Source organism: Kryptolebias marmoratus, linkage group LG3, assembly GCF_001649575.2.
Source record: "Kryptolebias marmoratus isolate JLee-2015 linkage group LG3, ASM164957v2, whole genome shotgun sequence".
In the NCBI taxonomy this organism is placed as follows: domain Eukaryota; kingdom Metazoa; phylum Chordata; class Actinopteri; order Cyprinodontiformes; family Rivulidae; genus Kryptolebias; species Kryptolebias marmoratus.
Genome location: NC_051432.1, coordinates 17,630,843 through 17,658,135, shown reverse-complemented (window position 1 = coordinate 17,658,135; position 27,293 = coordinate 17,630,843). Strand labels below are relative to the sequence as shown.

Here is a 27,293-nt window from a genome sequence, read left to right as displayed (position 1 = left end):
GGGTTAGGTTAAGGGGAGTAAATGTAAATGTTTCACCAAACTGATGAAGTCACTGCATAACTGGGCACAAAGCATTGGCAGCTGTGCGTCTCAGGGAGAATTAGAGACTCCTAATTCATTTTCCTGGACCATGTGTTTTTCATTACCATGCTTCCCCCCCCCGTCCTTTTTGGCCAGCCTCTGCAAAACCCAACATTTTTCTGCAGTAATCCTACCCCTGCATTGTGGCTGCAGGGTCAGCTTCAGACCACTGGTGATTTATGTGTCATTCCCAATCTCAGAATAAGGCGAGGACAGACAGATCAAGGACAGGCTTGGGCCTTTTAGACAAAGAATAAAAATGGAGGAGGTGCAAAGAAAAAGAGGGTGAGGTGTGACTCTGACAGTCCTGCTGAATGGGGACTTTTAGACCTTATTTTTCTTGTAGCCACTCAGCTGCTTTCTGCTGCCCTGCATACAAAGACTCAGTGTGTGTATATGTGTGTGTATGTTGCAGGAGAAGGAAGATAATATTTGACTGAATGAGGTCAGTGACGTGTGACCTACACAGCCTCTGACATGTGGTTTTGATAGAACTAAGACGTTAATTTCGATGTATGCAGACTTTCTGTTACACAGTGTTGTCTAGCTTTAGGAATCTTAAGTGTTTCAGTAAGTTGGGACTTTTTGCTGAATAAGAAAAATTTAAAATGGGTCCTAGCACTCCAACCTAGAATCAGCTTGCTGATGCTAAAATGCTGTTTTTGTGTCAGACTGTCATCTTTGGCATCTTTGAGTGGTCCGGTTAAAGAAATTGGAACAAACTGTGTCTGCTGTTAACAAATTGCATAAAGATCCAAGTTTGTTATGTGGAACCAGCTCTGGCTCAGGCCTTGAGTTTATGAGGCATTTTTATGCCTGGAAAACTCATAGGTGACAGTGAAGAGACCTAACAAAAATCAGTCCTCTGAAAATGGTCAGGGAAGACTGAACATGAATGCAAAATCAGCCAAAGGTACAAATAAAAAAAAAAACCTTTATAAAAGCCTGAATCACTACCGATCAAGACCACCGACCAGTTTGGCTCCTTTCACGTAAAATATAGAAAAATGAGACTTTTGTACAGTAAAGTAATCCAGAAACTAGGATCACTTTAAAATGTCTCATTTCAAAAAGACTCTGACTTGCTGCTATGATTTTAAGAGTCAACAACATCCCATCCCAGAAGCCCGGTCCACATAGTGTTCTCCAATTTTGTCACTTATTTGGAGACTCACTGTTGTTTATGCATCAGTATCTCGACTACAAATACAAGTGATGTGTCGGGTGGTCTTATCAAAGCACCATTAGGTACAGGCGCATGTTGGATTGGTCAGATATGTCGTATTTGATCGATTATTTGACTAAGACTGAGACAGAATATGCAAGCACTGCGTGAAAATCAAACGATTCAACTCCCTTAAGACAGAAACCAGTTTAGATGGTGAAAACTTAAAGTGCCTTCTGTGTGACTTCCTCACAACGATGAAGAGAAGTTTAGACGTGCTCCTATGCTTCGGTTTTTGTTTGCAGGCATGTCTTCATTCATGCAGAATCCTCTTGAGGCTCCTGCTTTTGGCCAAGCTTCATCTTTCAGGCAGACAGTCTCTAGAAAACCTTGGTATACAGAGGTGATCATGGTGGCACCAAGGTCCTTTGCCATCAAAACAAGCCTAAATTGCTGGCTACAGACAGCTTTGGATATCTTCTTTTTTGTTGTCTGTCATCGAGATCTTTATGAATTGCAATTTGAGAGAGTTTCAGACCAACACAGACAAATGGAAGCTGATGGCAGATGACCTCATTTTCCAGGAATGGACCTGTCAGCCAATCAGGAAGAGGAAGGGGACCAAGAAGTCTTCCAGTTGGAGATGAACCGTGAAGACAGGAAGTGTGCTTTCAGAACCGCTGCTGGAAAATATTGGACACTGACAGCAACTGGAGGACTGCAGTGCAACGCCTCCACCAAGTACCTTCCCCAACGCACACATTCTGGCATGTGGTGAGTTTCGCGCTGAAAGGACTGACAGGGAGCTCTGTAACGTGCGGCTGTTTTTCAGGTCTGCGGACAGTCACTTTGAGCTGGAGTGGCGTGACGGTCGCGTGTGTATCCGTGCAGCCAATGGCAAGCATGTGACTGCGAAGAAGAATGGGCAGCTGGCGGCGACCGTTGACAACGCGGGTAAGTCGTGTCTGACATTTATCAAACATGACAAAGTCAAATACTTAAGACACCAATCATCTCACCCCCAAAAACTCAATCTGGACTCGTGATGCTAATTAATGTTAGTTTAAGATCCAAACCATTTAACAAAGAGCCTCAACATCTGTGATGTTATCGTTATCCATTTATGACTATAACAGTTTGAGGCTAAATATCCTATGGACAATCATTTTACAGTAATTTGATTTTTGTAGACCTTCTCAGGACCCCACAATTGGTGTTTTATGACCCACATTAGTGTCCCAACCCCAACTTTGGGAGCCACTGGTCTAGTGAAGCTGACCAATAAGAAACAGCTGGGCTTTTTCTTGGCTGGCTGCCTCCTGAACTTTTTAATGAAAATGTGCAAATCTATGGAGGAAAATACCACTAAACTAATGTCAAAGGTACCTTAAGTCATGCGTTTTTTTGTTTTTCCTATTTACAAGGTTGTCATTCCATTAGACTGTTTCCTGAATTTAGGTAACCCAGGTTTAAGATTGGACACCTTCAAACCAAAAAATAAATAAATAAATAAAATCAAACAAACTGTGGAGCTCTGCTGTATATCAGCTCAGTAAAAACTGGACTTCACTGGAGGTCCTATTACATGCATTTTTTTTTTTTGTGGTGCATCTGTGTGTTCAATCAGTTCTAGATAAGAGCTTATATTTTCTGGACCAGCAATACAAAAACAAGCTCTGACTCCAGTTGAGAGTTTGGATCGCCGGGTCTGATCCTGGCCTCACTGACAAGATGACAGACTATCTGAAGCATTCAGGCTCGGGCCTTCTTCAGAGAGGAAGGAGGCACATTTACATCTGAACATGTTACAGACGAGGAGGGTAATTTAGACGTTAAAATGGTACAATTACCAGAAAGCTGTATGCATCAGATAGTGGCACAACTACAGTCATCTGACTTATCAGATAAGTATAGCTGAGTGTCATCAGTGGACATTTATGCTGCACTGTCTAATAATTTGACCTAAACGAAGCGTATCTCAAGTCAGAAGTATTGGTGCAAGCACTGAACCCTGAAGAACTCTGTGATTAACTATTACTTGTCAGTAGGAATCACAGTTTCCTTTAAAACTAACACATATCTACCAAAACCCTATGACTTAATGTGATCAGGTTATCCGCAAAAAACATGATAAAGCCTCTGTAATAAAATACAATCAGTCAAATCAAATTCTGAATAAGTCTATAGAGTAACAGAAAGAGAGAAAAATCCGTTATCTGAGGCGCAGCTCTGAATTAACTTCTTACTTCAGGGGAGGCTGAACAGTTCCTGATGAAGCTGATTAACCGTCCAATCATTGTCCTCCGTGGGGAGCATGGTTTCATTGGGGCTCGCAAGGCTGGATTTCCAACCCTCGACTCCAACAGAGCGTCCTACGATGTTTTCCAGCTCGAGTTCCATAATGGTGCTTATTCCTTTAAAGGTAAGTCATGATGTAAAGAGACAGATGTGGTGTTGCTTTGGCATCTTTTATGTAAATATTACAAGTCACACAAGTCGATGGTAGAGTTTTAAAGCAGATTGCAGTAAAACTTCTTATATGAAGACCACATGTAAATGTAGAATATAGCGTTTCCTGCATTCTGAGTTTTCAAATTTGCAATATGTGCAAATGTGTTTGAAAGAGTTTTTTCTTTCAAAGAAGGAACTGTGCTGGCATTATCAAGAGTTCACCACTGAAAGACCTTATTATAGCTCCACTGTACAGACCCTTTTTGACAAATCAGTTTTTTGTTCGTTTTCTCTTTTGCGTCACCTTTTAATATCCGCTCCAGTCACTTCAAACGTTGATGAAAGCGGTCCTGAAAATAGCAGCAGGTACTACCTACAGTGTAAAACCAAAACAGCTATGGTTGTTTGGAAGAATTGTTAACCCCGCTCAACATTTTCCTTCTGTCTACTTTGTCTAGTTGTTGATTTTGACGCTTTCGCCACCTACTGGCCAGATATGGGAATTTCAACTTTTTGCCGTTTTTATTATTTTGTTCTGGACTGGCTGGAGGTTTTTTTAAAAAAGATAAATACATGTTTAAAAAAATATCCAGAGTACTGTAGCAGCCTTAGCAGTTTGTCAGTTCTACAGTTAATAACACAAAATGTTCGTTACATTAGTTAAAACAATATTTCACTTGCTAGTGGGAAAAATCTGTGATCTTAAATGCAGTCAAAACCTTTTTTTTTCTAACGAAGGGAACCGTATTCACATAGTCTATGTCATTGTCATTGTTTCCCTCGTGTCCTGTGGGTTTAATTTGATTAGATTTCATTTGCTTATGAATGCAGCGTTCATTCTTGGGGCTTTCTAAAATGGTGCCAGCTATCATTTAAATGGAGATCATTTTGCTTTAAACAATGCCAGGATTCAAAATATTTAATGGGAATAATACTCTGGTCATGTAGACCATCTGAAATTCTCCATTACTTCAACAACTCCTTAGCTTCACAGACTAAATAAATGCCTCCTGTGTCCAACTCTGTGCCGTTTGCTCAGACTCTCAGGGGAAGTATTGGTGCGTTGACAACGACTCGGCGGTTGTGTGCAGCAGCGCCATACCCGTCCAGTTCCTTCTCGAGTTCTGTGATCTCAACAAGATGGCCATTCGAGCTCTCGGCGGGAAGTACCTCAAAGGTGACCACGCTGGAGGGCTAAAGGCCAACGCAGACTCCCTGGACAGCGCCACCCTCTGGGAGTATTAAGGGAGGACTCTGTCGCTATCTGACACAATGCTTAAAACTTAACAATGATGTAAGTTTTTTTTTTTGTTGTTGTCGTGCTGTTTTGTGTTTCTGTGTGTGAGTGTGTGTGTAGTTGTGGATAATTTTGGATGGCTGTGTGGTGGAAATCGGAGCTGATAAACAGCAAAACTCTGCAAACACTCAATTTTCTTTTCTGCTCATAACACAAGCTGGACTTTTACATTTAGGATTAACATGAACTTGTTCTATTGAATGTCTGGCTTGTTTTACTTTCATTCCAACTTACACAAGCTGTACTTATTAGCTGTTGCAATATGTGGTACCTACTGCTGGTGTAACAAACATAAAATCCTACAATTCAGCTGCTTTAATGTCTTACTGGCTACATGCACCGCTTTCATTTCTTGAGCTCTTTCAAAGCACAGAATATAGACACACCGGATGAAGGGATGTTACTGATTTTTCATTTTTCTGCTGTAAATAACGCTTTGTCTGTTGCTGAATACTGAAAAAGCACTATAACCATGGAAACATAGAACGAGGACATGGTTAGCAGATCTAACATTTGTCTCGAGTTTTCTATTTTCAGGCCGCCCGTATGCACACTCACAAAAGTCTCTCGCAAGAAAAACCTCTAGAAAAAAAGGTTTCAGAATCAGATTCTTTCAACTCTCTTAACGCTCAGATGAAAGCAAGATTTTCGACCACGTTCCCAAACTGAACAAATCACACTGACTGAAGGGAGCTTTTAATATCATCCATCCAACGAGGGAGTATTCTTTTCAGAATTCTTTTCGATTAAAAGCAACAACAAGGTAGAACAGAAGGAAATACAGAAATACGGTCATAAATACATTAAATTAAACTGTAAAAAAACTGTGACCAATAATCAGCACAACAATGTGTTTACCACTTGAAATTCAAAGCACAAGTTTGTTATCGGACCTGTATTAAATGCTGCTATTAATTTGTAAACACAATTATGGACAAATGCCTGCTTTTATTGTGGCTGTGCCTTCCATGTAACATTTACTCTATTTCTTTCTTTCTTAATTCTTTTTTTTCTTCTGAACTGAACCGAAAAAAGTGAATAAACCTCTCTCTCTCTCTCTCACGTTGGACTTTAGTATTTATTTACTTTATGTGCTTTTATTTCTCCAGCTCATTGATTTTTTTGTATTTTTACCAGAAAATCATTAAGTCACGTGGTTTGGGACGTTGCAGTGTTTTTCTGTTGCCTCTCTAGTATTTTAGATGAAATTACACAAAACGTGAAACACTGATAGTTCCATGTCGACCCAGACATGTTCTAGTTTAAGAATAATTCTTTAAATGTTGTAACCCTTGTAATCTTTTTTATTCGGAGTCGTTTTGAAATCTAACTTTGGTCCGTTCTTTGATTCATAACCAGTGGTGCTGTGTAAACTAGTCATTTATTCTCAGCTGAACATGTTAATGAGCATTCTGGCAGAGAAAACAGCACACTTTGAGCGCACTTTTCTGTGTCTTTTATTCCCCAGTTTAATATTCTGTTATATAATAACACTTCTCTTATATTTTGGTCAAAATAGACCAATTTGTGGTTTAAATGTGTCAAGAACAGTATAAAAGAATACATTATCAGTACTGGGGAACTGAAGTTGATTGTCTTAGCATACTAATTGTTAGCATTTACTGTGATAGCATAGTCTGAACAAGTTTTTTCATTATGTGAATGAGCCAATAGGATAAAACGGAAATTCATATCCCCTTATATAACAGAAGAGTTCAAAATAAATAGTGAAACATCAGTTTAAAACCCAAACTAGCTCATTTCCATCATTGTTTTGACAGAAATTAGCTTTTAAATCTGGTAAAACCCATCTCTAATAATGTTTCTGTGCGTGGTCCTGACATGAATGAACATAACATAAATAAACATAACAAACCAAAAACATAATGTTGAATAAATAAAATAGACGGTGTTCAATAAATAGATTTAAAGGACAAATATAAAATGAATTTTGCCCAATAATAAAAACATTGAGCTACACATTAGATCTTTGGTGGTATATTAGATGTGGCAAGCATTTTGTTGCAGTAAGAAATTTCCTTTGTCATGGTTTTGCTCAAGGTTGTTGAAGCTTATGTGGGAAGAAAAATGAAAAAGCCCACATAGTGTCCTCCCCCGAGAGCTCACTGAGCCAAAACTGTAGAAGAAAAAGGAAGGTGAGGCAAAGAGGGAGGCAACCTGCTCTACTTTCTCCGTGTCTCTGCAGAGGACACTTAACTCCGTCAATGCTGTCCTGCTAAAATTAATGCACTGACACCTACATTCACAGACAAACTCATTTCCTTTTGCTGCTTCCAGCAGCATCTCTGCATGTTGCCATGGAAACGCTTGATAGCAGAAAGGGAGCTTGAGGAAAGTGAGTGTGCAGACAGGAACAGACGCACTCACCAATAATCTCGACAAAAGTCGCATCTATTAAAGCCAAAGCCTTGACTACCACAGCAGGGATTACAGAGTACATGGCAGACACATTTTTACATCCCATCCACAGCTGTAACAACAAAAACAGAACAATGATAACATCACAAATAGCCTAGCTACGTTAAAGATAAATTAGTTTTGCATGCTGTGTTATTTGTGCAGTTACTGTGTGTTTGTTCTATTTCTTTACATAATTAAAACAATATAAGCATAAATATGTATTTGGTGTGCTAAAGGAGAGCACGGCTCAGTATTTGATTTCTGCTTAATTATTTTGGAGCTTCAGAACCTGATTTATAAACGCCCAACCAGCTGTGGATCTCTGCTGTGTCAGAGAAAATGGTTTCATGCCCTGAGCTGATCTGTAGCTGCTATATGTGCAACAGTCTCCCTGTGGATTTAATCTACATGTGGCCACCGCTGCCATCTAGTGCAGTCAGTGTGAAAGTGAATTAGGCTGGACTTCAGGATTTACAAAGAATGACGAGAAACTATTTGGCGTAAAATCATAAACCTGTGATATTAGCACCCTAAAGCAATCATTTTCTTTTTTGTTGGCAACATGTTGAATATGTTTGATTTTATGAGTACTATTATGTACATTTAAATAGTTTTGTTAGAATACTTGCACTGTTTAATTAGACATGATTGAGTGAGCAATATATATGAATATCTAGTTTGCAAAATATAACAATTTATGCAATTAGTATGTTCTTTTTAATAGTTGAAAGATTTCTTAATAAATCTGCCCAAAACATCTACACTTTGAAAGTGTTATTTTTGGACAAAAGAAAAAAAGGTGCCATTATGACGAAATTAATGGTTTGTGACAAGCTTCAGCATTTTACAGGAATAGAAAAAAAAGCTAGTCTGAACCCCTGAGCTTATTATTTTAGTCGTCAATATATATATATATATATATATAAAAATAATAATAAATAAACCATCTGTTAAAGATATATCTGTTAAATTTGAAAACTAACCAAAGGCTTCTATGTACAAGCATTAAAATCAACATTATTAGAAGCTTTTTCAAATTGGAAAGTCGAAGAAAATATTTGAATTCATATAAAATAAATTTTATATGCAGATCTGCTCTCTGATCCTGACTCACATTTTGTAATTTAGTCAGACAAGTTCTTTCTTTTCCATTTTGGAAATAAAATGTTTTACTATACTTTACACAGTTCAATATCATAATTTAAGTACATGTCAAAACACATCTCTGCGTTTAAAAACATCATTAGTGAGCGTTTAAATGCCACTTGCACTACATTTCCCATGAGCACATGCTCAGGGAAACTTGACGCGACCGGGGGTACGAGAAGCCAATCAGGTCGTGGGAAAATGTCTCTTCCTTTAATGATTGGCTAAGTTTGTATCTGCCTTCCCACAATGCTTTGCTGCAACGCAGTGGAATTCAAATCAGTCCGACCAATCAGAAAGAGCCGTGAGGCGAGAGCGAGCATTTAAAATTTGTACTAGAAACTGTTTTCAAAAAGGCAGGACTGGACGGCAGGATAGCAATCCGTCGGACGAGCCCGACGAATTATTTCACGTTTCCTGCAGATTATTGCTTCTCGGTCTTAATGCGGTTTAATCGTGGGATCTAATGTCAATTAACGCTTCGGCCCGAAAGGAGTAAACGTAAGTTTTGATTTAAACCGAGAAGTTTATGGAAGAAAGCTAGCTTCCCAGGCTAAACGTCGGTTGAGTTAGGGTTAACAATAGTTTGACCCTCGCAGCTATCTTAACTACGACTGCTTGGGGGGAGAAAACTGTTATTTATTTATTTGTAAGCACACCGAAGGTAATTTTAATACAACATGAGCGCTGGTGCTGCGAAGCCGACGCATCCGTCGGTACACGCGGATCCGAAATCGGCACCCCTCAAAGAAATCCCGGACACCCTCGTTGATCCACGCACCATGAAACGATACACCAGGGGAAGATTCCTCGGAAAAGGCGGCTTCGCGAAGTGCTACGAAATCACGGACGTGGAGACGAAGACGGTTTTCGCCGGCAAAATCGTCCCCAAGGCGCTGATACTGAAGCAGCACCAGAGGGAGAAGATGACCTCGGAAATCGCCATTCACAAGAGCCTGAACCACCCGAATGTCGTCGGCTTCAACGGGTTCTTCGAGGACGACGACTTCGTCTTCGTGGTCCTGGAGATCTGCAGGAGAAGGGTGAGTGGACGGCAAGAAGTTGAAACTTTCTCATTTAATTTTCTTCCTGTGAACATAAGGTTGAAGGCCGACGGTTAACATGGCGGCCTCTTCCGTTGTCCTCCCGGCCTGTTCAAATAGGAAGCTTAAATTGGACGAAAAGTCAATGGAGTTTTGAACACAAATCCCAACTTTACTAAATCCCTAAACATTTTTTTTACCCTCCTATCTATAATGTCATACTTCATAATATAACAATTGATTTTACAGTACAAAAAGGAAGACCTTTTCTTAAATATATTTTAACTTTTTAAATTTAATTTCAGTCTCTGCTGGAGCTGCACAAGCGTCGCAAGGCTGTGACAGAACCTGAGGCTCGATACTACATGACCCAGCTGCTGAAGGGTGTCCAGTACCTGCACAACAACAAGGTCATCCACAGGGATCTGAAACTGGGCAACATCTTCCTCAACGATGACATGGACGTCAAGATAGGTACTTCCTTTCGTTGCGCAGCACCCACAGATCCGTGCAGGGCACACAAAATACATAAGGCCTCGCCTTCCTTAAAGGAATGCATGTCACCCGCTGCCGTAGGCATATCTTGTATAAGTTAAAGCTCCTCTGGTTGATGAGATATTTGGCTAACGGTACAAGCAAAAACGTTCTTGCTCAGTCTTTGCCTTCATCTGTGACAGTCCTGCTCTGCTGTTCTACAAACCATTTTCCTTCTTCATTTAGGGGACTTTGGTTTGGCAACCAAGATCGAGTTTGACGGTGAACGGAAGAAGACCTTGTGCGGAACACCCAACTACATCGCTCCTGAAGTGCTTTGTAAGAAAGGCCACAGTTATGAAGTGGATGTCTGGTCACTTGGGTGCATTTTGTAAGTGAGCAACCACAAACGCGCAGGAACTTTAAGTGATTCCGCTTAATAAAGCCTGCTCCTCACCTGCTCCCTCAGGTACACTTTGTTGGTGGGCAAGCCTCCGTTTGAGACCTCCTGTTTGAAGGAGACCTACAATCGCATCAAGAAGAACAGCTACAACATCCCTTGGGTAAGAAGACAGGATGATAGCACACAGCAGTCTTCTTAAAGTATCATATTCGGTGTTTGTTTTTTTTTTTTTTGTATACGTCTAATTTGCCCTCTTGCAGCACGTCAACCCGGCTGCGTCGACTCTCATCAAGAGGATGCTGCACCCTGATCCTGTCCAGAGGCCGACCATCGCAGAGCTGCAAACCGACGAGTTCTTCACGTCGGGCTACACCCCCCTGCATCTGCCCACTACGTGTCTCACTGTACCGCCGCGCTTCTCGATCGCCCCGTCCACAGCTACAGAGCTCAGCCAGCGACGCCCCCTCACTGCTCTGAACAACAAAGGTAGTGAAGCTCAACAACGACTCACCAAAAGAGCTTTTGATTGATTTATTATTTTTTTTCTTCTTCTATAAGCCATGATATTAGCTGCACTGGAAATGGGAAAGTTAAAAGGTTGATTTAAGATGATTACTGTTGTAAGGTTGTCTGGTTTTCAATAGTTATGGATGTTCTCCTCTTTTTTTTTTTTTCCAGTTGGCACAGAGAAAATGGAGGTGAAAGACGAGCCTATGCAAAGGTAACATGGTGGTTAAATACTTGGTGGTTGTGTGTTTTAGTTTTAGAAACAGTTTGTGAATAATTTGCTGGTTGTGTTCTCCGTAGAGAGGCAGAACCATCAGAATGCCACCTGAAAGACATGCTGCAGCAGCTGGATACCATCAACTCCTCGAAACCCTCTGAGAGGCCCCTCATCAGACAAGGTCAGTGCAGACTGTTCACCTTATCTGGCGCTTTCAAAGTTTCTGTTGAGCACTGCTGAGGTTTAGTTGAATATGATAAAGTGAAGCCTCGTTGACACGTGTATATAGAGATCTTGTTGTCTTTGTGTGTTTCCAGAGGAAGCAGAAGATCCGGCATGCATCCCCATCTTCTGGATCAGCAAATGGGTCGACTACTCTGATAAATATGGACTAGGTAAACCTCACACCCGGGTTCATATCCATCCCATCATCTGTTTGTCTGCACCTATCAGAAAAACGGAACACTGATTCAAAAACTTTATTTTTCTCACTGCTAAAAAGCAAAGACTGATTCATTTGTCTATTAGCAAAATATCTCATGAACCACTGGATGGATTTTGATGAAAGTCTCAAAGCTTTAGGAGTCAATCGAATTCAAGAAGGTCGACCTTGTTAAACACAAAAGTAGCTGTAACTACTAACTAAAAAAGATTGAATCTCTGAGCCAGTTTCTTCGCTGTTTTCCTTCCTGTTTGTCTGAGGTTATTTCTAAAAAGTGCAAAACTGAATATCTGTTAAAATTCTCATCCATTAACGTCCTCCTTGTCCTAAATGTTTGAATGTATATGGATGGATCTTTGATGACAAACAGGTGATCTCAGCAGTGTTAATGTTCAGTCTTTTCAAAAATATCTTTTAACTAAATGACAGTAAAAGTTGAAGCATTTCTGATTTCTTGCTATATTTGAGATTAAATGTTTGATTTGATTATTTTGACCTAAGCTTGTCAAATAATTAAAATCAAACTTTGAAGAAAAAAAACAGATTTCTGGCTGCTGAGAAACAAAAAGCATTAAGGTAGTTTTTCTTTGTACTTGTTAAAAGATCTTCTAATGACAGTTTAAATGTCTTCTTTTTAAAGGCTACCAGCTGTGTGACAACAGTGTGGGCGTTCTGTTCAACGATTACACTCGTCTCATCATGTACGCCGACGGAGACAGCCTGCAGTACATCGATAAGGCGGCTGCCGAGTCCTACCTCAGTGTCCGCTCTTTTCCTGCGGCGCTCAACAAAAAGGTCAGGAGAGGAGGATTTAGGTTTACGTGTCCGTGTGAAACCAGCCGGTGGAGTGTTTGCTGTGTTTGGGCAGCGCCTCGCAGTGAAAGCAGCTGTTGTTTTTTTTTTCTTGCTGTAGATAACGCTGCTGAAATACTTCCGCAACTACATGAGCGAGCACCTGCTGAAGGCCGGGGCCAACATGGCGCGGCGGGACGGCGACGAGCTGGCGCGGCTGCCTTACCTGTCCCTGTGGTTCAGGACGAAGAGCGCCATCGTGCTGCACCTCAGCAACGGCACGGTTCAGATCAACTTCTTCCAGGTCAGACACGAAACGCATCACCTCGCCCTTTAATGTCACCCTGGGGTTTATATCCCCCCTCATCCACACGATCTGTGTTCTCCTTTCTTCCCAGGACCACACCAAGCTCATCCTGTGTCCCCTGATGGCCGCGGTGACCTACATCGACGAGAAGCGGGACTTCCGCACGTACAAGCTGTCCCTGCTGGAGGAGTTCGGCTGCAGCAAGGAGCTGGCCAGCCGCATGCGTTACGCCAAGCTGATGGTGGAGAAGCTGCTGGTCAGCAAGCCTTCCTCCGCCGCCAATTAGACTAGTTCTGTTCCCCAACTCTTCAATCACCGTCTCATATAGTCTCAAAACCTTTCAATTGTTTGTATTTTTTTTTTATTCCGCAAAGGCGATTCTTTTTATACCATCTCATGTACCAAGATGTTTTTAACCCACTTTCATGGTGTTAATAAAAAGAAAACGCTGGACTTTCTCGATGAAGCTCACCTTTTGACACATTCCTACTGACATTACTGCTGAGGTTTTTAATGCAAAGCCAAAAGATCTGTTCATTACATCTAGAAGTTGTTAAGTTACTACTACTTCCCAAAAAAAGTTCCCCGCTTCGTTTGTGTCCGTTTTCGTTTATAAACCCTCCAGCGGTGAGCAGAATGAGCTGTGGAGACCGAGACTTGCTGCAGGTGGATAAACCTCTGGTCTCTAAGTTTGTTTGTTTGTTTGTTTTTTCTGTGTTGTTTACAGTCAAGCCAACCATATTAATGTCTCCATCATGTACATTCTTCCTGCTTTTTATAACTTTCTTTGGTGGACAGACTTGTACATACTTCTGAACATGTTTTAAAGAAGGTATACCAGGTTTAAATAAAGATTCTTTTGGAGCAAAAGTTTGGCGTTTTGTCTGTTTGTCTTTGGTTGCTCTGTAGTCACCTTTAAATATGTATTTCTGAACTGAGGATCTGTAGGGTTATTGTGAACACTTAGTATCTTACCTGTTGCAGATGGCTTCTTATAAATGACCTGAATTTGAAAGACACATTTTGACCAGAATGATAAGATAAATGGGGCCGGGACTAAAGTGGAAAGCTGCTGTTATTAAAGAACTCAAATCTTAAATTTGTAGCAGTTTGTGTGAAATGCTGTTTTGTAAACTTTGGCATCAGTTTCCCGTTACATCAATATTTACGAGCACAAAATGGCAGCAGCGGCCTTGGGCACGTGCAGAATAAATGTATTTTTGCCTGAATAATCATGTAATTTGAAACTGACAGAGGTGTAAAAGTTTATAAAAGGTTTGCTTTAAAGTTTTTGAGAACGGAGGTGAAATGTCAGAAATCCACTTCACTCTCAGCCCTGCTGTGACTGTTTGCTTCTCAAACTTGAAACTGTCTCTCCAGATTCTCACAATGCTTTTCTACGACAAGTAAGATATTTACATATAAAAAGTTAATCTATTCCTTTAAGATTTCATTTGACCTGTACACAGAGGTCTGTCAATGTTAAAGAAAAACTATTAAAGATGCACGTTCCACTTAAAAAAAAAACAATATACCAACAAGCCAGTCCTTAAAGAGCCATAGATACATGTTGATTTTAGTACACAGACAGTGGTACAGTAGTGTGATTGGCCACTGACAGCATTATTTAAAAAATTTAAGCTCAGGGGGACAACCCCTCACTGTCCCTTCATCAAACAAATGCAGAATTTAGCCACAGCAGCTGTTTAAAAGAAGACATAAGGCAGCATATTTCACAAACCTTTAATAGAAATTTTATTACAAACTTTGGTAATACTTTTTTTTCTTTAAATATAACAAGGCTTCACAATAAGAACAATTAAAACAGCAGCAGTATTAAAACAAACAGGAATGCAGTCGTCTAAAAAGTAAAGATTTTTCACTTAAAAGGCGGTACAGCGTGAAGACGTGCAATCAAAACAAAATCACATTTCAGTCTTTTTAGCTTATGTGTTTGGACATAAACTCAGAATTATGTGATGGGTTTAGTTTTTTATGGTTTTGCAGTACAGCAACCTGAGTTTGTCTTTAAAAGGTTATTTAGTGAAATAAACAAAGTGAACTTTAGATTATATCAAACAACAGCCTTCTGTGATGTTTCAGTTTGTTGATGCCTTCTGATAGGCATTCATGCAGCTACGGATAGACTTTTCTTCTGACTGAAACATTTATAGCTTTAGCAGCAGCGTAAAGAAACATCTCCATTATGATGTCCGATCACCAGCCTGTCCTCTCCTCCCCATCGAACCAGCTGCCAGTCTTCAGCCTCCACCATCCTGGACGTTTGCTTTCCGAGCTCCCACACGCAAATGCGGCCGCTCTGGCTCAGGCCCACCACGCTGGAGCGACGGACGTCGGCTTCACACAGCCTGCGGAGCACAGACATGATTGCACAAAGAGAAGCACATGAATACGAGGCGCCGGTCTTCGGTTGCTCTTCGTCTCACCTGCCAGACCAGCCTTTGGGTGGACAGAGTCGAGTAGCCAGGACGGATTTTCCACTCAGAGGGTTGATGCCGACCAAAGAGAACAAGGCTGTTTTTGTCTCCTCCTCTGAAAACATCTGATCTTTGATTATTGCCTCATCATCATCATCATCATCCAGGGAGTTTAGAAAGTGGTGCTGCAGCAGGACCAACAACACTCCCTGCACAATGAAAACAGGAAAAAACAGGAAGTAACACTAAAAGTTACAGTGCAACAATCATTTGTACAAAGACTGGCTACTTACAGACTGGGAGTATCCTCTGAGGCAGGCTGTGTGTGATAAACCGTGGCCTAGCAGGACGCTGCACAGCAGCTGTCCGGTTTTTGAATTCCTTTAAAACAAACAAAATAAAAGTTTACTATGAACAACACGAGCCTGTGAGAGCAAAACATGTAGACGGTCTACAAAGAGTTCTGAGTGGCTGACATTAAGTTATCTCTCAAAATCAAACTAATAAATCATGAAGCGTTCATCAGAACGTGATTAAGTTTTCAACCTGTAACTGCCTTGTTTGCCACTAGGGGGAAGCAAAAATAAATTGTGCACACAACACAAGATGTGTTTTCCAAAAAAACGTTGATCCATTTAGTGTCAAATCTCTGAAATACGTATTCCACGTAAACGCATTTTGGTTTGGATACAATAAACTGGGCAACGTAATGTTCAGAAAGTTAAGGCCATGGCTAATAGTCATGATAACTGCTAACCTGAAACAACATATTACAGAAAATGTAAAAAATAAAAAGTCACCTTGACTACAGACAAAAATACATTACATGAGGTCTTCAAACTGTATTAACTGAGTAATTACAGATTAAAAAAAAAAAAAAAAAAAACGCAAAAGATTTAATATTACATAATGAACAAAACTATCTGTTTCATTCACTTGTCTATGGTGTCACAACAAACCACCAAACAGTAGAAATTCAGCTTTTGTCCAGACAAAACTGGATAAATATTTAGAATTTTTAAAACATTTTTAAGAATAAATGTTTTTATCCCTCAGCTGCAGGCCATATTGATGTGTCCCCAACTTTTGTTTTATCTGTCCACAGTTTAAACGGACAAATAAGGGCTCAAATAACAAGTTTAATCTTTAAAATATGTTTCTCTGCTCAAAAAAAGTCACATCACTTGTTGTCTGTTGGTTTACTGATGCTGCTCAGCCATACAGCTTATTCCCATGAATTCATTTGCAGTTTATTCAGCGCACACACTACATGCCATAAATATATATAGTTTTTAGTACATTTACCAGATGAAGAGGTGTCCATCTTCACTTGTACCAATCAGAGCGTCAGAGAGCTCGTCCACGGGAGCGAGGGCGCCGACACAAACGCCAGGAGACACGAGAGGCTGACAACTCCAGGAGCTGAAAGAGGCAGAAGCAAGAAGCTGACACGCGTGTCCACGGGTGCGCGGTGACACGGGATGTGGGGGAGGAGCTACACGCAGCCTTACCCGCTGCTGTCTGACAGCGTGAACGCCTGCAGGGTAGAGCCTGTCGCTGAGTGGGACGAGGTGACCACCCGGGACTCGTACAAACCTACAACGACCTGCATGACCCCCTCACATATCAGCGTCTCGGCGAGGCTGCGGCACGACAGCGTTCTGAGCGCATAAACACAACACGCAAATAAAAACTATAATTCATTTTCTTAACATCTTCATGTGATGTCCTCAGAAACTAGCTGCTCAGCTAGTTTCTGAGGACAAATCGTGTCCAATCAGCTGTGTACTTATTGTAGGTTGAGACAAAAAAAAAAAAAAAGCTTCAAATGTTTAAATATACGTCTCATTGTCTGCTGTCTTCACCTCACTTCTCTGATTTCCAGCTGACCAAGAGTCACACAGATGAGGCCAGCGGCGTCTGGGACAGGAAACACATTGATGACAGGCTGTAAACAACAACAACAAACAAAAGACACATTAAAATGATCATCCAATCCATGGAATGAGTCAAAAAAATACTTTATTTAATCCCTACAATAAACACTATAATAAATCTGTCAAGACATGCATTCTCTGTTTAATATTGTATTTTAACAAGAAAAAGTAAAATAAAAAAGATGCTTCTTATGGACTTTATCTTTAAATTGATTCTGTGCATCAATAGCAGAGTAGGTTAGAGTGCATTTCTTTGAAACTGTTTTTAATCAGAGACACAATAACTTGCCTCTCTGAAGGTCCAGGTGTGTTTTAGGCTCCAGTCAGAAGCTGAAGTCTGACTCCAGAGGCACACGGCCCATTTTCCTGCTGCTGCTACAAACAGTCCACCTGATGATCCAGGAAGACAGCACGCGTCCACCAGAGAGCCTCCTGCTGCAGCCTGAAGACACAAACACAACAAAAAACACCCAATTTACTCAACAAAGGAGGGTGTGGATGATTAATCCCCACCCAGCAAATAGCTGTGACTTAAGTCAAGTTATGAAAAACAAAAAGGGTTGTTTTACCTTCAGCGTGTGACTACGTCTCATAATGCACCACTCTGCAGTGTCCTCTGTTGTCTGAAGCCCAGGTCCGGGGGAGCCGTGGAGCTGACCACCGGATGGATTTAGACTTGCAGCCAGTTGGACTTTGTGACACCGATCGCTCACAGCTGGCGGCTCGGAGGAACCCTGAACGTGACTGCATGGGGAGAGCGGAGGCAGCCAGGGGGTGGATGGGTGAGGAGAAAGAGCCGGAGGAGACAGAGCCTGCGTGGACGGACTGTGGGGAGGAGGGAGGCTGAGGGATGGAGCGGCGGGGGAGGAAGACAGAGGAGGATGAGGAGTGATTCCCAAGGAGGGCAGCGCCGGGCTGGGAGCTGGAGCAGGTGAGGGTGGGCGGGTGGTCCTAAAGGAGCAGTTCACTGAAGCAGGAGGAGATTTCAACACAGTCTGAGAGCAATGAGTCAGTCTGTCTTCGGAAAGGTTTGGGTTGAGTTCAGGTTCGTCAAAAGAACATTGCACGTTTTTGTTCTGAACAGGCGACTCGTGTGCGACTTTTGCCTTATTACATGTTTGTAACGAAGCGGGGACGTTCGAAGGCTTCTCTTGAGTTTCATCTTGGGAGTGATCAAATAAAAGAGTCTCCGTAGCAGCTCTGTTTTCTACTTGGTGATATCTAGTCATCTGATCTTCTGAAGAGCTGCTTAATCCACAATAATCTGTTTGTTTTTTAGCAACTAGCTGCTCTTTAAGTTCATCTGAATGTCCAGTGACAGAATCATTCCCTTTGAATGGTGCTTTGTACAAAAAGCTCTGCTGAGGATTGAGTTTGTCAGAGTTTGTGGATCTGTGTGTGCTTCTGGTTGATATGCAGCTCCTGCTTTGACTGTCGGGAGTCACAGCTTCATGCTCTGGATGTCCACAGTCCTCAGAGTCTTGTGTCTCTGCATGGAGCTGCTGCTCCACGTTAGTTTCTGGGTTATTATTTTCAAACACCTCCTGAGTTGAGTCTTTGCAAATCAAGTCATCTGTAAGGATGTGTGCTGATGGCAAGTCCCGCAGCTGGGTTTGCTGTTCCTCGTCATCGGGGCAGGCCGGGTCTGTAACTGTCGGTGTGACGCTGAGCGGGAGGGAAAGAAGCGTCGTCAGATCGCCGATGCTGCACGGCGAGTCGGCGCAGCGGAAGCTGCTGCGCGTGTTGTGTGACGGTGCGGAGAAATGTTCGACCCCTGATTCCACGGCAACCTGCCGAAGTTTGTGCAGCTTCAGGGAGGCAAACTGATCGTCCGGGAGGTGAAAATCCTGGTGGGTGTCTAAGCTTTTCAGGCTGCCGACAAGCGGGACGGGAAACAGGGGAGGAGGAGGAGGAAGATGAGATGTTTGTGCCGGTGAAGATGAGGAGGGCAGGAGGAGAGATTGGTAGTTTGACGTGCCTGCAGGACACAATATGGGGGGGACAAGGTTGTAACAGGATGGGGGGTGGAAGAGCACTAATATGAAACCACACTTCTTAATATATAGAGAAAATTAAAAGGTGAGCCAGCTTACACTGTAATAGTCTGACTTAATTCTAGATCTTCTGAAGATTTAGTTGATCTAAAGTTGATTTCAAAATCTGAAAGTCAATCTGTTAATAAGACAGACATTCACTGGATAATTAAAATCTATGAACTCATATCAGTCTGCACAGACATTCATTAATTAGCTGGAATTTCTATTAATGAGTATTCAAACTAATTCCATCATAAGATTTATCAACTTATTCTAGAAGCGTAGAAAAACACCCTTTCTGCACTAAGTGATGTCTCGGGAAACATTCTGAGACTAAAACACAACGATTTCCTCTGATGGTGAAAAGATTTTAACTCTCCTAAACTGAGTGGCCAAACAATTTATTAATCATTCAGCTACATGCACCATATGCAGCTGGATGAAAGGTTGTTCTGTCTAAACCTCAGTGTAAAATGAACGAGACATGAATGAAAAATAAGCAACAATAAACAACAAAAAAAAGGTTCAAAAGTGAGCAGTACAAGCTGTTCTGCATGATGTGTGAAGTGTTCGCTGAGGTGATCAAATTTTAATGCCTCAAATGTGTTTTCATTTGGGTTTGTTTTGATCGAAGACGAGAAAACAGTGAAGATGTAAAACATAGCGGACAAACTTTTGAACAATAATAATACACAACAAAAAGCCATAACATGAACAACACCGTTGTCCTAAAGAACCAATACATGCTAATATTACTGCAATCAAAATCCTTAACATACACTCTGTAATCTTACCTGTGTTCACCTGTCTGCTGGTTGTGATGCTGCTCTTCTGAAAGATAGGAAAGACTTTCTGCACACGTTCAGCAGCTCCATTAACTTTAGATGAAGAGCTGTGGGTGGATGAAGGCTGGGTTCCACCTGACTCTGAGTCAGCTTTCACTGGACCGAGGCAGGTGTCTGCTCCGTCAGCTTCATGGACAGACTGGGAGGAAGACACTGAGGAGACGGGGGGTTGTGGAGCTCTTGATGTCTGAGGTCTCCCCCTGCCTCTACCTCTCCTCCTCCTCCTCTTTCCTCTCGGAGGACGAGTCACGGTGACTGGCGGTGTGTCCATCTGGTGAGCCGTGACGGGATTCGAAGTGTCACCGGAGCTCTGGCTACACTCCACAGCGGTGTCGGCGGGACGCGCTTGGGGCGAGTTGAGAGGGTTTAAAAACGAGGAAGGAGTCGTCGGAGAGGAGAAATCTGTCTGAGTGTGCTGATCAGAACTGCCCCGGGTCTGGGAGTCCCGGTTTGACCCTCTGCCGCGGCCTTGACTCCTGCGATGCCGCCCCATGCTCAGCTGGGACAGTATGACGGCCTGCATGTCGGGCTGACTCTGTGAAAACGTCATCCGTCTCGTGGTTCGAACGTAGTATTCTGCTGGGAAAAGAAGTCCCTCCACGAGTGTACAGGAATCCAGGAGGCTTGCAGCTTTTCCCTCTCTCGTGATCCCATTCTCTTCTTCTTTTATCTTCACCAAATTTTCACAAGTTTTTTCAGGTACATTTTTCTCACCATTTTCCATATGTGCCTTTTTCTCTTCCACTTCCTCACTCCTGGCTCCATCCTCTTCAGTCTTAGCGTTTGTTTCCTCGTTTTGCGTGCCATTTTCCCCCCTCTCCTCAGTGGTTAAATCGGCTTCTTTTGCTTGTTGCTCCTGGCCTCTTAGGTTCTCCTTTCCCAACACATCTCCAGTTTCAGTGTGTCCTTGTGTGTTGCAGTGTGTTAGCAGCAGAGAGGGGGACTCTGTAGCAGAAAACAGCTCTTCACTTCCATTCGCTTCATCTCCTCCCTTTGCCTCAACTGTTCCTTCTTCTTCTACTACCGTTTTAGCACTTTCCACCTTTCCCTCTTGCTGCTGTCCTTGCTGGTTGCTGTCTGCGTCGTTGCCAGCCTCAGCACTCCTCCTCTCCAGGCGAAGGCGGCTGCGTCGTGACCGAAGGCGCAGGGTGGGACTGGCTCTGTAACCTACGGCGGCGTCATTGCCAGGATCTGCAGTTTGTGGACAAGCAGCATCAGGGGGAAGCATAAACCTGATCACCTGGTTCCTCCTGGATGTATCAGAATCTGCTGGACCTGATAAAACATCAGAATGTGTGTGAATTCCAACAGATAATATGCGTTTATGACAGACAGTATAACCTAAACTCTATGGAAAACATTTTCCATGACACCATATGTGGTTAAGTACAACCCCAGTTCTGAAACAGTTGGGAAGTTGTGTGAAATGTAAATAAAGACAGAATGCAATGATTTGCAAACCTCATAAATCCATAGTGTATTCACAATAGAACAGAGTAAATGTATCAAATGCTGAAACTAGGAAATTGTATCGTTATTGCCATGCTATAGGCACTAATGCACCCCTATAGAATCAGAGAGGCTGACAACAGGTTTATGAGATATGAGATGTGCAAATCATTGCGTTTTGTTTTTATTAACATTTTACACAATGCCCCAACCTCTTGGAAACAGGGTTATAATAAGGGGCTCATTTTTTTTGCAGGTTTTAGGTGTTTTGTTATTAGAGTATGAATAATGCAAGAGTTTAGATTAGATTAGATGAAGCCAGGCTTACCTTCAGTGTGGGCCTGACGCGGAGGTAAACCTTGAGCCACTGCGTTGTTTGCGTTCTGTATCGACGAGGAAGAGCTCGACGTAGCCTCCAGCTCCTGATGTTTCTGCTGGGAAATCCTGCTTCTGACATGCCTCTGCACAGCTTCCAAACGCTCAGCCCTCTGTTTTGCAGATAAACGCGTCTGCGTAAACCACTACTCCTCCACAATATTCACCTCAAAGTTTAGCAGAACTTGACAAGCCTCACCTGCAGTCTCTGAGCCGTCTTGAGATACTCCCTTTGTAACTGTGCCAACTTCCTGCGGAGCTGAGGGGGGATAAAGTAAACGTCAGAGGAGATTTAGTGGTTGAAAAGTGTAGGAAAAGCCCCAAATTTACCTTCTCCTTGTCATCACAGTGTAGTGTATTCCTCAGCTGCTCCTCACTGTGCTGAACATTGATATCCATCCTGCTCAGGCAGCACGACCTGACATATAACACAAAACCTACAGGTCAATAACAGACGGGTATGTCAACATTAGCTTAGCATTAGCATTTACCATTGAAACTGACGGCTAACGCTGAAAATAACACCTCGAACGTTACTTTCCTTACGAATATAAACCTTAACAACCCACATCACGAGGTAAACGTGTTCACAAAGAGAGATACTGAACGTATAACCTGCCTTTTACTTCATGGTAGTGTTTACAGAAGGTTTTCGGCAGCCCGTCCATCAAAGTTTGTTTAAACTGCTCGATCATTCGGGCATCGATTTACTTGGAATTTTCCCGCGGCTCCATCAGACATCAGCAGCGGAGCCCAGACGAGTCGATCAGCGAGTCCTGCAGTTTCCTTTGGTAATTAAGGTGCGTTTTATATCTTATCTTCATGTTTTTGAACTTGATATTTATATATATTTTAAAAATACATGACCAAGCTTTTGACTGTTAAACATTTAACAAACTCACTTAACAAAAGGTAACTTTTGTGCAGCTGTTCAAATTACTGTTTATGAGGCTTGCTTGTTTGTGTTTGGTCCGTCGTGTTAGCAAAACATACCGCAAAACAGCCCAAGAATTGTAATTAAACTCTCGGAAATTAGTAATTAAATCTAATGGCCGTCGCAGGTGAGCAACCTTATAAATAAATATAAAAATGGCTGCAACTCAGTCAATTTTACAGATATTGAGCTCAAACTTGGTGTGGTAATAGCTGAGAGACATTCGCGACACACTCTAAACTCCTCACATCTTTGCTTAAAACTTTGACCCTAACTATTAGCAAAATATCTCATAAACCACTTGACGAATTTTAGTGAATCCAACTGAGTCAACCCAATTCAAGATGGCCGCCTCAGCTAGCCAACACAAAAATGACTATAACTTTGTAAATTTTTACAGCTATTGAGCTGTGGTTGGTGGGGTAGTAGCTAAGAGTCATGCTCAGCACATTCATAACATTCTCAAAATGTTTTATTAGTATAAAAACTAATTTATTATTTTTTTAAAATTGCAGTTCTGATCATCATCTTAAGTTTTGTACACAGCGTCTGCTGAAATGTGTCTGAAGTGGTGGTTTCAGAGGTTATAAATGACAATTTTGATGAGTGAATATTTAAAACAATGACCATAATTAAAAAGAGCACTTTTTTCCACATGTTACATATAAGATGTGACACTACCTTTAAATCTGACTACTAGGGAATAAATGACTGAATCAGGCTGCTTGATAAGTGCCCTACTTATTTGGCTGTCAGATAAGATGATTGGTGTTTAAATGTGTTATGGCTTTGGGCTGTAAAATATATTTGTTATGATCCTCTGACAACAAAGACAAGCCAGCGTTGAGACGATCAGCTCCTGTTTTATTATTGACACATCAGTACAACATATTTAGTTTTTTTTTTTTTAGTTTGGTGAAATCGTCCTCGTCCTCAGACATCCACAGGTGAGGTACTTCATGGCCGTCACGCACACATGCATCAGAGAACCCATGTTGAAGAGCATGTGGTAGAAGGCGTGAACAGACAGGCCTCCGGTTTCATCGGCGTATTTCAGGGCAACGATCGGGGAGTACATCGGGTTGGTCAGATTACGGAAACGTGGCCTGCTCGCTTCAATCACTTTCTTGGTGCACTGCGACAAAAGGACAGGAAAAGACAGATTTTGTGGTCATTTTTTTAAGGCTTGAACATAGTTTGGACAAAAAGACACGAAGTAGAAAGAGAGGCATAATCCTTACTCTTGCAATGTCATCAGGTGACTGTCCGAATGCCTCGAAGATGTCCACTGCAGAAGGAAGGTAGATGTTCTTAAAGTAATGCACGGTGTCTGGATCAGCTCCAGGACAATCCTTTTGTTTCACGTCTTGGATCATTTTGGCTTCGAATTCTGTGCGCACCGGTCCAGGCTCGATCATTGACAGTCTGTGTCCACAAACAAACAGCAAACCACCGTTCACCATACACCGTCGGGTAAAATGGAAGTTTTCAGCACTCAGAATATTATCTTTATTTCAAGATAACTAAATATTATTTCATTAAATGACTGACTTATCCATTTTACTTTGCCTTGCCTGCACCTAGATGTCTGGTATTTCCATGAATCGGTCTCCTGAACTCACTGTCATTGGAGGAAATGTGGATGTTGGATATGTCTGTGTTAACTTTAAAGAAGCAATTAGAGGGTCAGGAAAGGGAGTCAGATGCAGAGCCAAAACCACATTCTGACTAAATTAGAAATAACTTTAAGAGAGTGCGTTCAGCAGATTATGTTTACTCAGCCTTCTACCCTCTTCTCCTATCAGGTCATTTTGCCCCTTTGAATAAAATATGCACTTTAATGCCATAATCAGAATGTCTTGTTCATATAGGAACTCTTTCGGTCAGGGGTGTCCAATCCTGGTCCTCGAGGGCCACTATCCTGTATGTGTTACTTGTTTCCCTGCTCCAACACACATGATTCAGTGGTTAAATTACCTCTTCATGTTCTGCAGAAGCCTGTTAATCACCCATTGATTCAAATCAGGTGTGTTGGAGCAGAGAAACAAGTAAAACATGCATGATAATGGCCCTGAGGACCAGGATTGAAGACCACTGCTTTAGGTAGTGTTTTGAAGCGTGGCTTTGAATAGATAGCAGGTCTTCATTTCAGAGTCAGTACTGTCCCCATCAACATACCTGCTGTCCCTAACACTAATCCCTGACATCCATCTTCTTCAACACCCATCTGCATTTACATACCTGCCCAATGTCTGATTAAATGACCACGCTTTCAACGTTTTGAAAAAGACTTTGGATTGCTGTGCTTTTCAATTGTATGGCCATCAAAACACCAAAAAAAGACATTATTTCCTGGAGTAATTGTATTTCTCTAGTTACATTTCAGTCCATGCGTTTTAATGGTAATGGCATCCGTGGTGCTTACGTGACATTGAACTTTAAAAGTTGCACGGCCAGACTCTCGCAAAAGCCCTCCATGGCAAACTTGGAAGCTGCGTAGACATCATTAAACACCACCCCTGAGAAGGCAAACAATACAGAAACACTCACTTATAACCCATTAGTGCTTCATCCACCCATCTATCAAAGTGAGGCTGACAAAGCTGTTGTTGGGCAGCCCACCCAACCCCACCCTCCCCGCGTGTCCCTGCTCACCTTGCAGACCCATCACGCTGCTGACCACGATGATGTGCCCCCCTCTTCTTTTCTTCATGTCAGGCATCACCTCCTTGATCATGCGAATGACCCCGAAGAAGTTGGTCTCAAAAACTTTCTTCATCTCTTCGATGGGGATGCTCTCTACCGGACCCACCAGACCGATTCCTGCGTTATTGACTGGTCAGGGTGAGAGGAGAGGGACGAGGAGGAGAGGAGTGAGACGGAGTAATCGGCAGGCAGAATGTTAAACGTGCTCTCCTGTGACTCACTGAGGACGTCCACGTGTCGATCTTTGATGCCGTTAATACACTGTTTGACGGAGTCGTCGCTGCAGACGTCTAGGACTGCAAGAGAGAGAGTTTTCTCGTACGCATCCCCGGCAGCTTCCACCAGCTTATCTTTACGTTTCAGGTCGCGCATCGTAGCTATTACTGTGGACGGGAGAAAGTGCAGAATTAATGCTCAGTGCTGAAGCTAAAAAGATAAGAGCAGAAGCTGAAATTAGCAAAACATAAGCCAAAATTGGCAACAAAACAATAGAAGCTAAAATAAGCAAAACAGTTGCTGCAAACCAAAATTAGCAAACGAGTAGCTAAAAGCTGCAACCTGCAGATCGGTAGCAAAAAGCTAAAACTGAGAAAACGTTAGCTACAAGCTTAAAGCAACGGAATGGTAGCTACAAGCTAACACTAGCAAAAACAGTAGCTAAAAGCTAAAAACAAAGAAAGTATGTTGAAGTATATTTTAAAGATCACAAAGTTTATCAAGGATTTGAAGAGTTCATTCATTTCAATGAGGAAAATAACATAAACAAAGTTAAATAATTTAAAAAGTCCAAAAGTTACAAAAACCAAAAGTCTGAACGAGCTAAAGGTTTTGTTGTATGAGTCACTACATTAACTGAAAGTGTGCTGAAGAAGGTACAGTCCATAAATTGTATGAAAGAAACTTTAATTAGGAAAAAAATGATCATGTTGGTAAAACAAACGTTGGTCAGATTGATTTTAAAACTTTTCTTTAGCTTGTTTTATGAGCTGTCCTCCACAGATAAACCCATGTTGTAGAAGAAGTAATCTAACAGAACGTCTCTGTTCTTTCAGGGAACAGTCACATTGACTGAATAGGAGCTTTAGTTCACAAACTTTGCACTCGAGCACAATAATAAAGCAACAACCACACCCCCTTTAACTTTTCTTTGACGAGTTTTAGTAAAAAGGGTAGAAACTTCACGCTCACTTCAAGTAGCAAAAGATGCTTTTCAGTCATAATGACATCTTAGTTATGCCTTTTTGTTTCTGTGTGCAATCCTCTTTTCTCCTGATCAGATATTTATTCTTTTTCCACAGACCGTTTCCGTGTTCATCAAGTGGTTAATTGGCAGCACTTCCCCCTCAGGCTGCTGCTGTAAATAAACGATTAGGCGTTGTGCCGAGGTGAATGAGGTTCCACATACAGAGTCAAACTAAGTTCACTCTTCCAGGCTTTGTGTTGGCTGACACAACACACACACGAGCACTGACTTCCCTTCAGTTAATACGTGAACACAGAGTGGACACGTCTACTCAGATAAAATTATTTGGTCCTATTGTTGTGAAAGGTGAAAATGGTGGAAACGAGACGAGTCACAAACCTGACCCAGTGAGACCTCACAGTGAGGAAACCCAGGCCCTATCTGGTCAGGAGGGGGAGAGCAACCCTCCATATCAAGATAACATCACCCAGCCTGCTGTGACCGGGGAGGATGGTCAAGACTTGCTGTTTGTTCAGCCTGCTGAGCTTGCATATGGAACCATGCCGTGCCAGGCCTTCTCATACCCTCAACTAGCTGGGGTGGTGAACCCTGCGTTCACCTACTATAACTCTCCAGTAATGGGG

General features: G+C 42.0%; 4 protein-coding genes across 7 annotated transcripts in view; 2 read left to right on the top strand and 2 right to left on the bottom strand.

Annotated features, from left to right (window-relative positions):
• The window catches only part of LOC108245204 (fascin-like), a 7,098-nt gene extending 1,042 nt beyond the window's left edge, over positions 1-6,056 (top strand). Inside the window, exons 2-5 of the mRNA XM_017431951.3 lie at positions 1,831-1,987; positions 2,079-2,200; positions 3,498-3,668; positions 4,737-6,056. Coding sequence (XP_017287440.1) covers positions 1,831-1,987; positions 2,079-2,200; positions 3,498-3,668; positions 4,737-4,942 — 656 coding nt within the window. The 3' untranslated portion in view covers positions 4,943-6,056. The remainder of the gene's footprint in view (positions 1-1,830; positions 1,988-2,078; positions 2,201-3,497; positions 3,669-4,736) is intronic.
• Positions 6,057-8,891: 2,835 nt separating this feature from the next.
• plk1 (polo-like kinase 1 (Drosophila)) lies at positions 8,892-13,616 on the top strand. Of its 2 annotated transcripts, XM_025003343.2 has the most exons (12): positions 8,892-9,604; positions 9,910-10,078; positions 10,325-10,469; positions 10,548-10,641; positions 10,742-10,967; positions 11,160-11,202; positions 11,289-11,386; positions 11,523-11,600; positions 12,288-12,442; positions 12,561-12,743; positions 12,838-12,951; positions 13,012-13,616. In XM_025003343.2, exons 1-12 carry the CDS (start codon positions 9,242-9,244, stop codon positions 13,030-13,032), a joined length of 1,689 nt encoding a protein of 562 aa, XP_024859111.1. In that variant the 5' UTR covers positions 8,892-9,241; the 3' UTR covers positions 13,033-13,616. The 2 variants fall into 2 exon arrangements, with proteins under 2 accessions (XP_024859111.1, XP_017284718.1); XM_017429229.3 differs by having other exon boundaries at positions 12,838-13,616.
• An 889-nt stretch (positions 13,617-14,505) lies between these two features.
• palb2 (partner and localizer of BRCA2) lies at positions 14,506-22,551 on the bottom strand. 2 transcript variants are annotated; one of them, XM_017424886.3, is made up of 13 exons: positions 22,446-22,551; positions 22,157-22,244; positions 22,026-22,085; positions 21,780-21,939; positions 19,952-21,277; positions 17,691-19,099; positions 17,411-17,563; positions 17,050-17,132; positions 16,696-16,845; positions 16,490-16,606; positions 15,478-15,565; positions 15,194-15,393; positions 14,506-15,115 (listed from the first exon to the last, which is right to left on the bottom strand). In XM_017424886.3, the coding sequence occupies exons 2-13, from the start codon at positions 22,223-22,225 to the stop codon at positions 14,923-14,925; spliced, it is 4,008 nt and encodes a 1,335-aa protein (XP_017280375.1). In that variant the 5' UTR covers positions 22,226-22,244; positions 22,446-22,551; the 3' UTR covers positions 14,506-14,922. The 2 variants fall into 2 exon arrangements, 1 of the variants encoding a protein (XP_017280375.1); XR_005232944.1 differs by lacking the exon at positions 14,506-15,115 and having other exon boundaries at positions 15,348-15,393; positions 16,484-16,606.
• Positions 22,552-23,605: 1,054 nt separating this feature from the next.
• Positions 23,606-27,293, bottom strand: part of LOC108245380 (retinol dehydrogenase 8) — a 6,959-nt gene continuing 3,271 nt past the window's right edge. For both annotated transcript variants that reach the window (XM_017432293.3, XM_017432369.3), the window contains exons 2-6: positions 25,688-25,849; positions 25,416-25,595; positions 25,186-25,279; positions 24,002-24,185; positions 23,606-23,895 (exon numbers count right to left, since the gene is read on the bottom strand). In XM_017432293.3, coding sequence (XP_017287782.1) covers positions 23,668-23,895; positions 24,002-24,185; positions 25,186-25,279; positions 25,416-25,595; positions 25,688-25,849 — 848 coding nt within the window. In that variant the 3' untranslated portion in view covers positions 23,606-23,667. The remainder of the gene's footprint in view (positions 23,896-24,001; positions 24,186-25,185; positions 25,280-25,415; positions 25,596-25,687; positions 25,850-27,293) is intronic.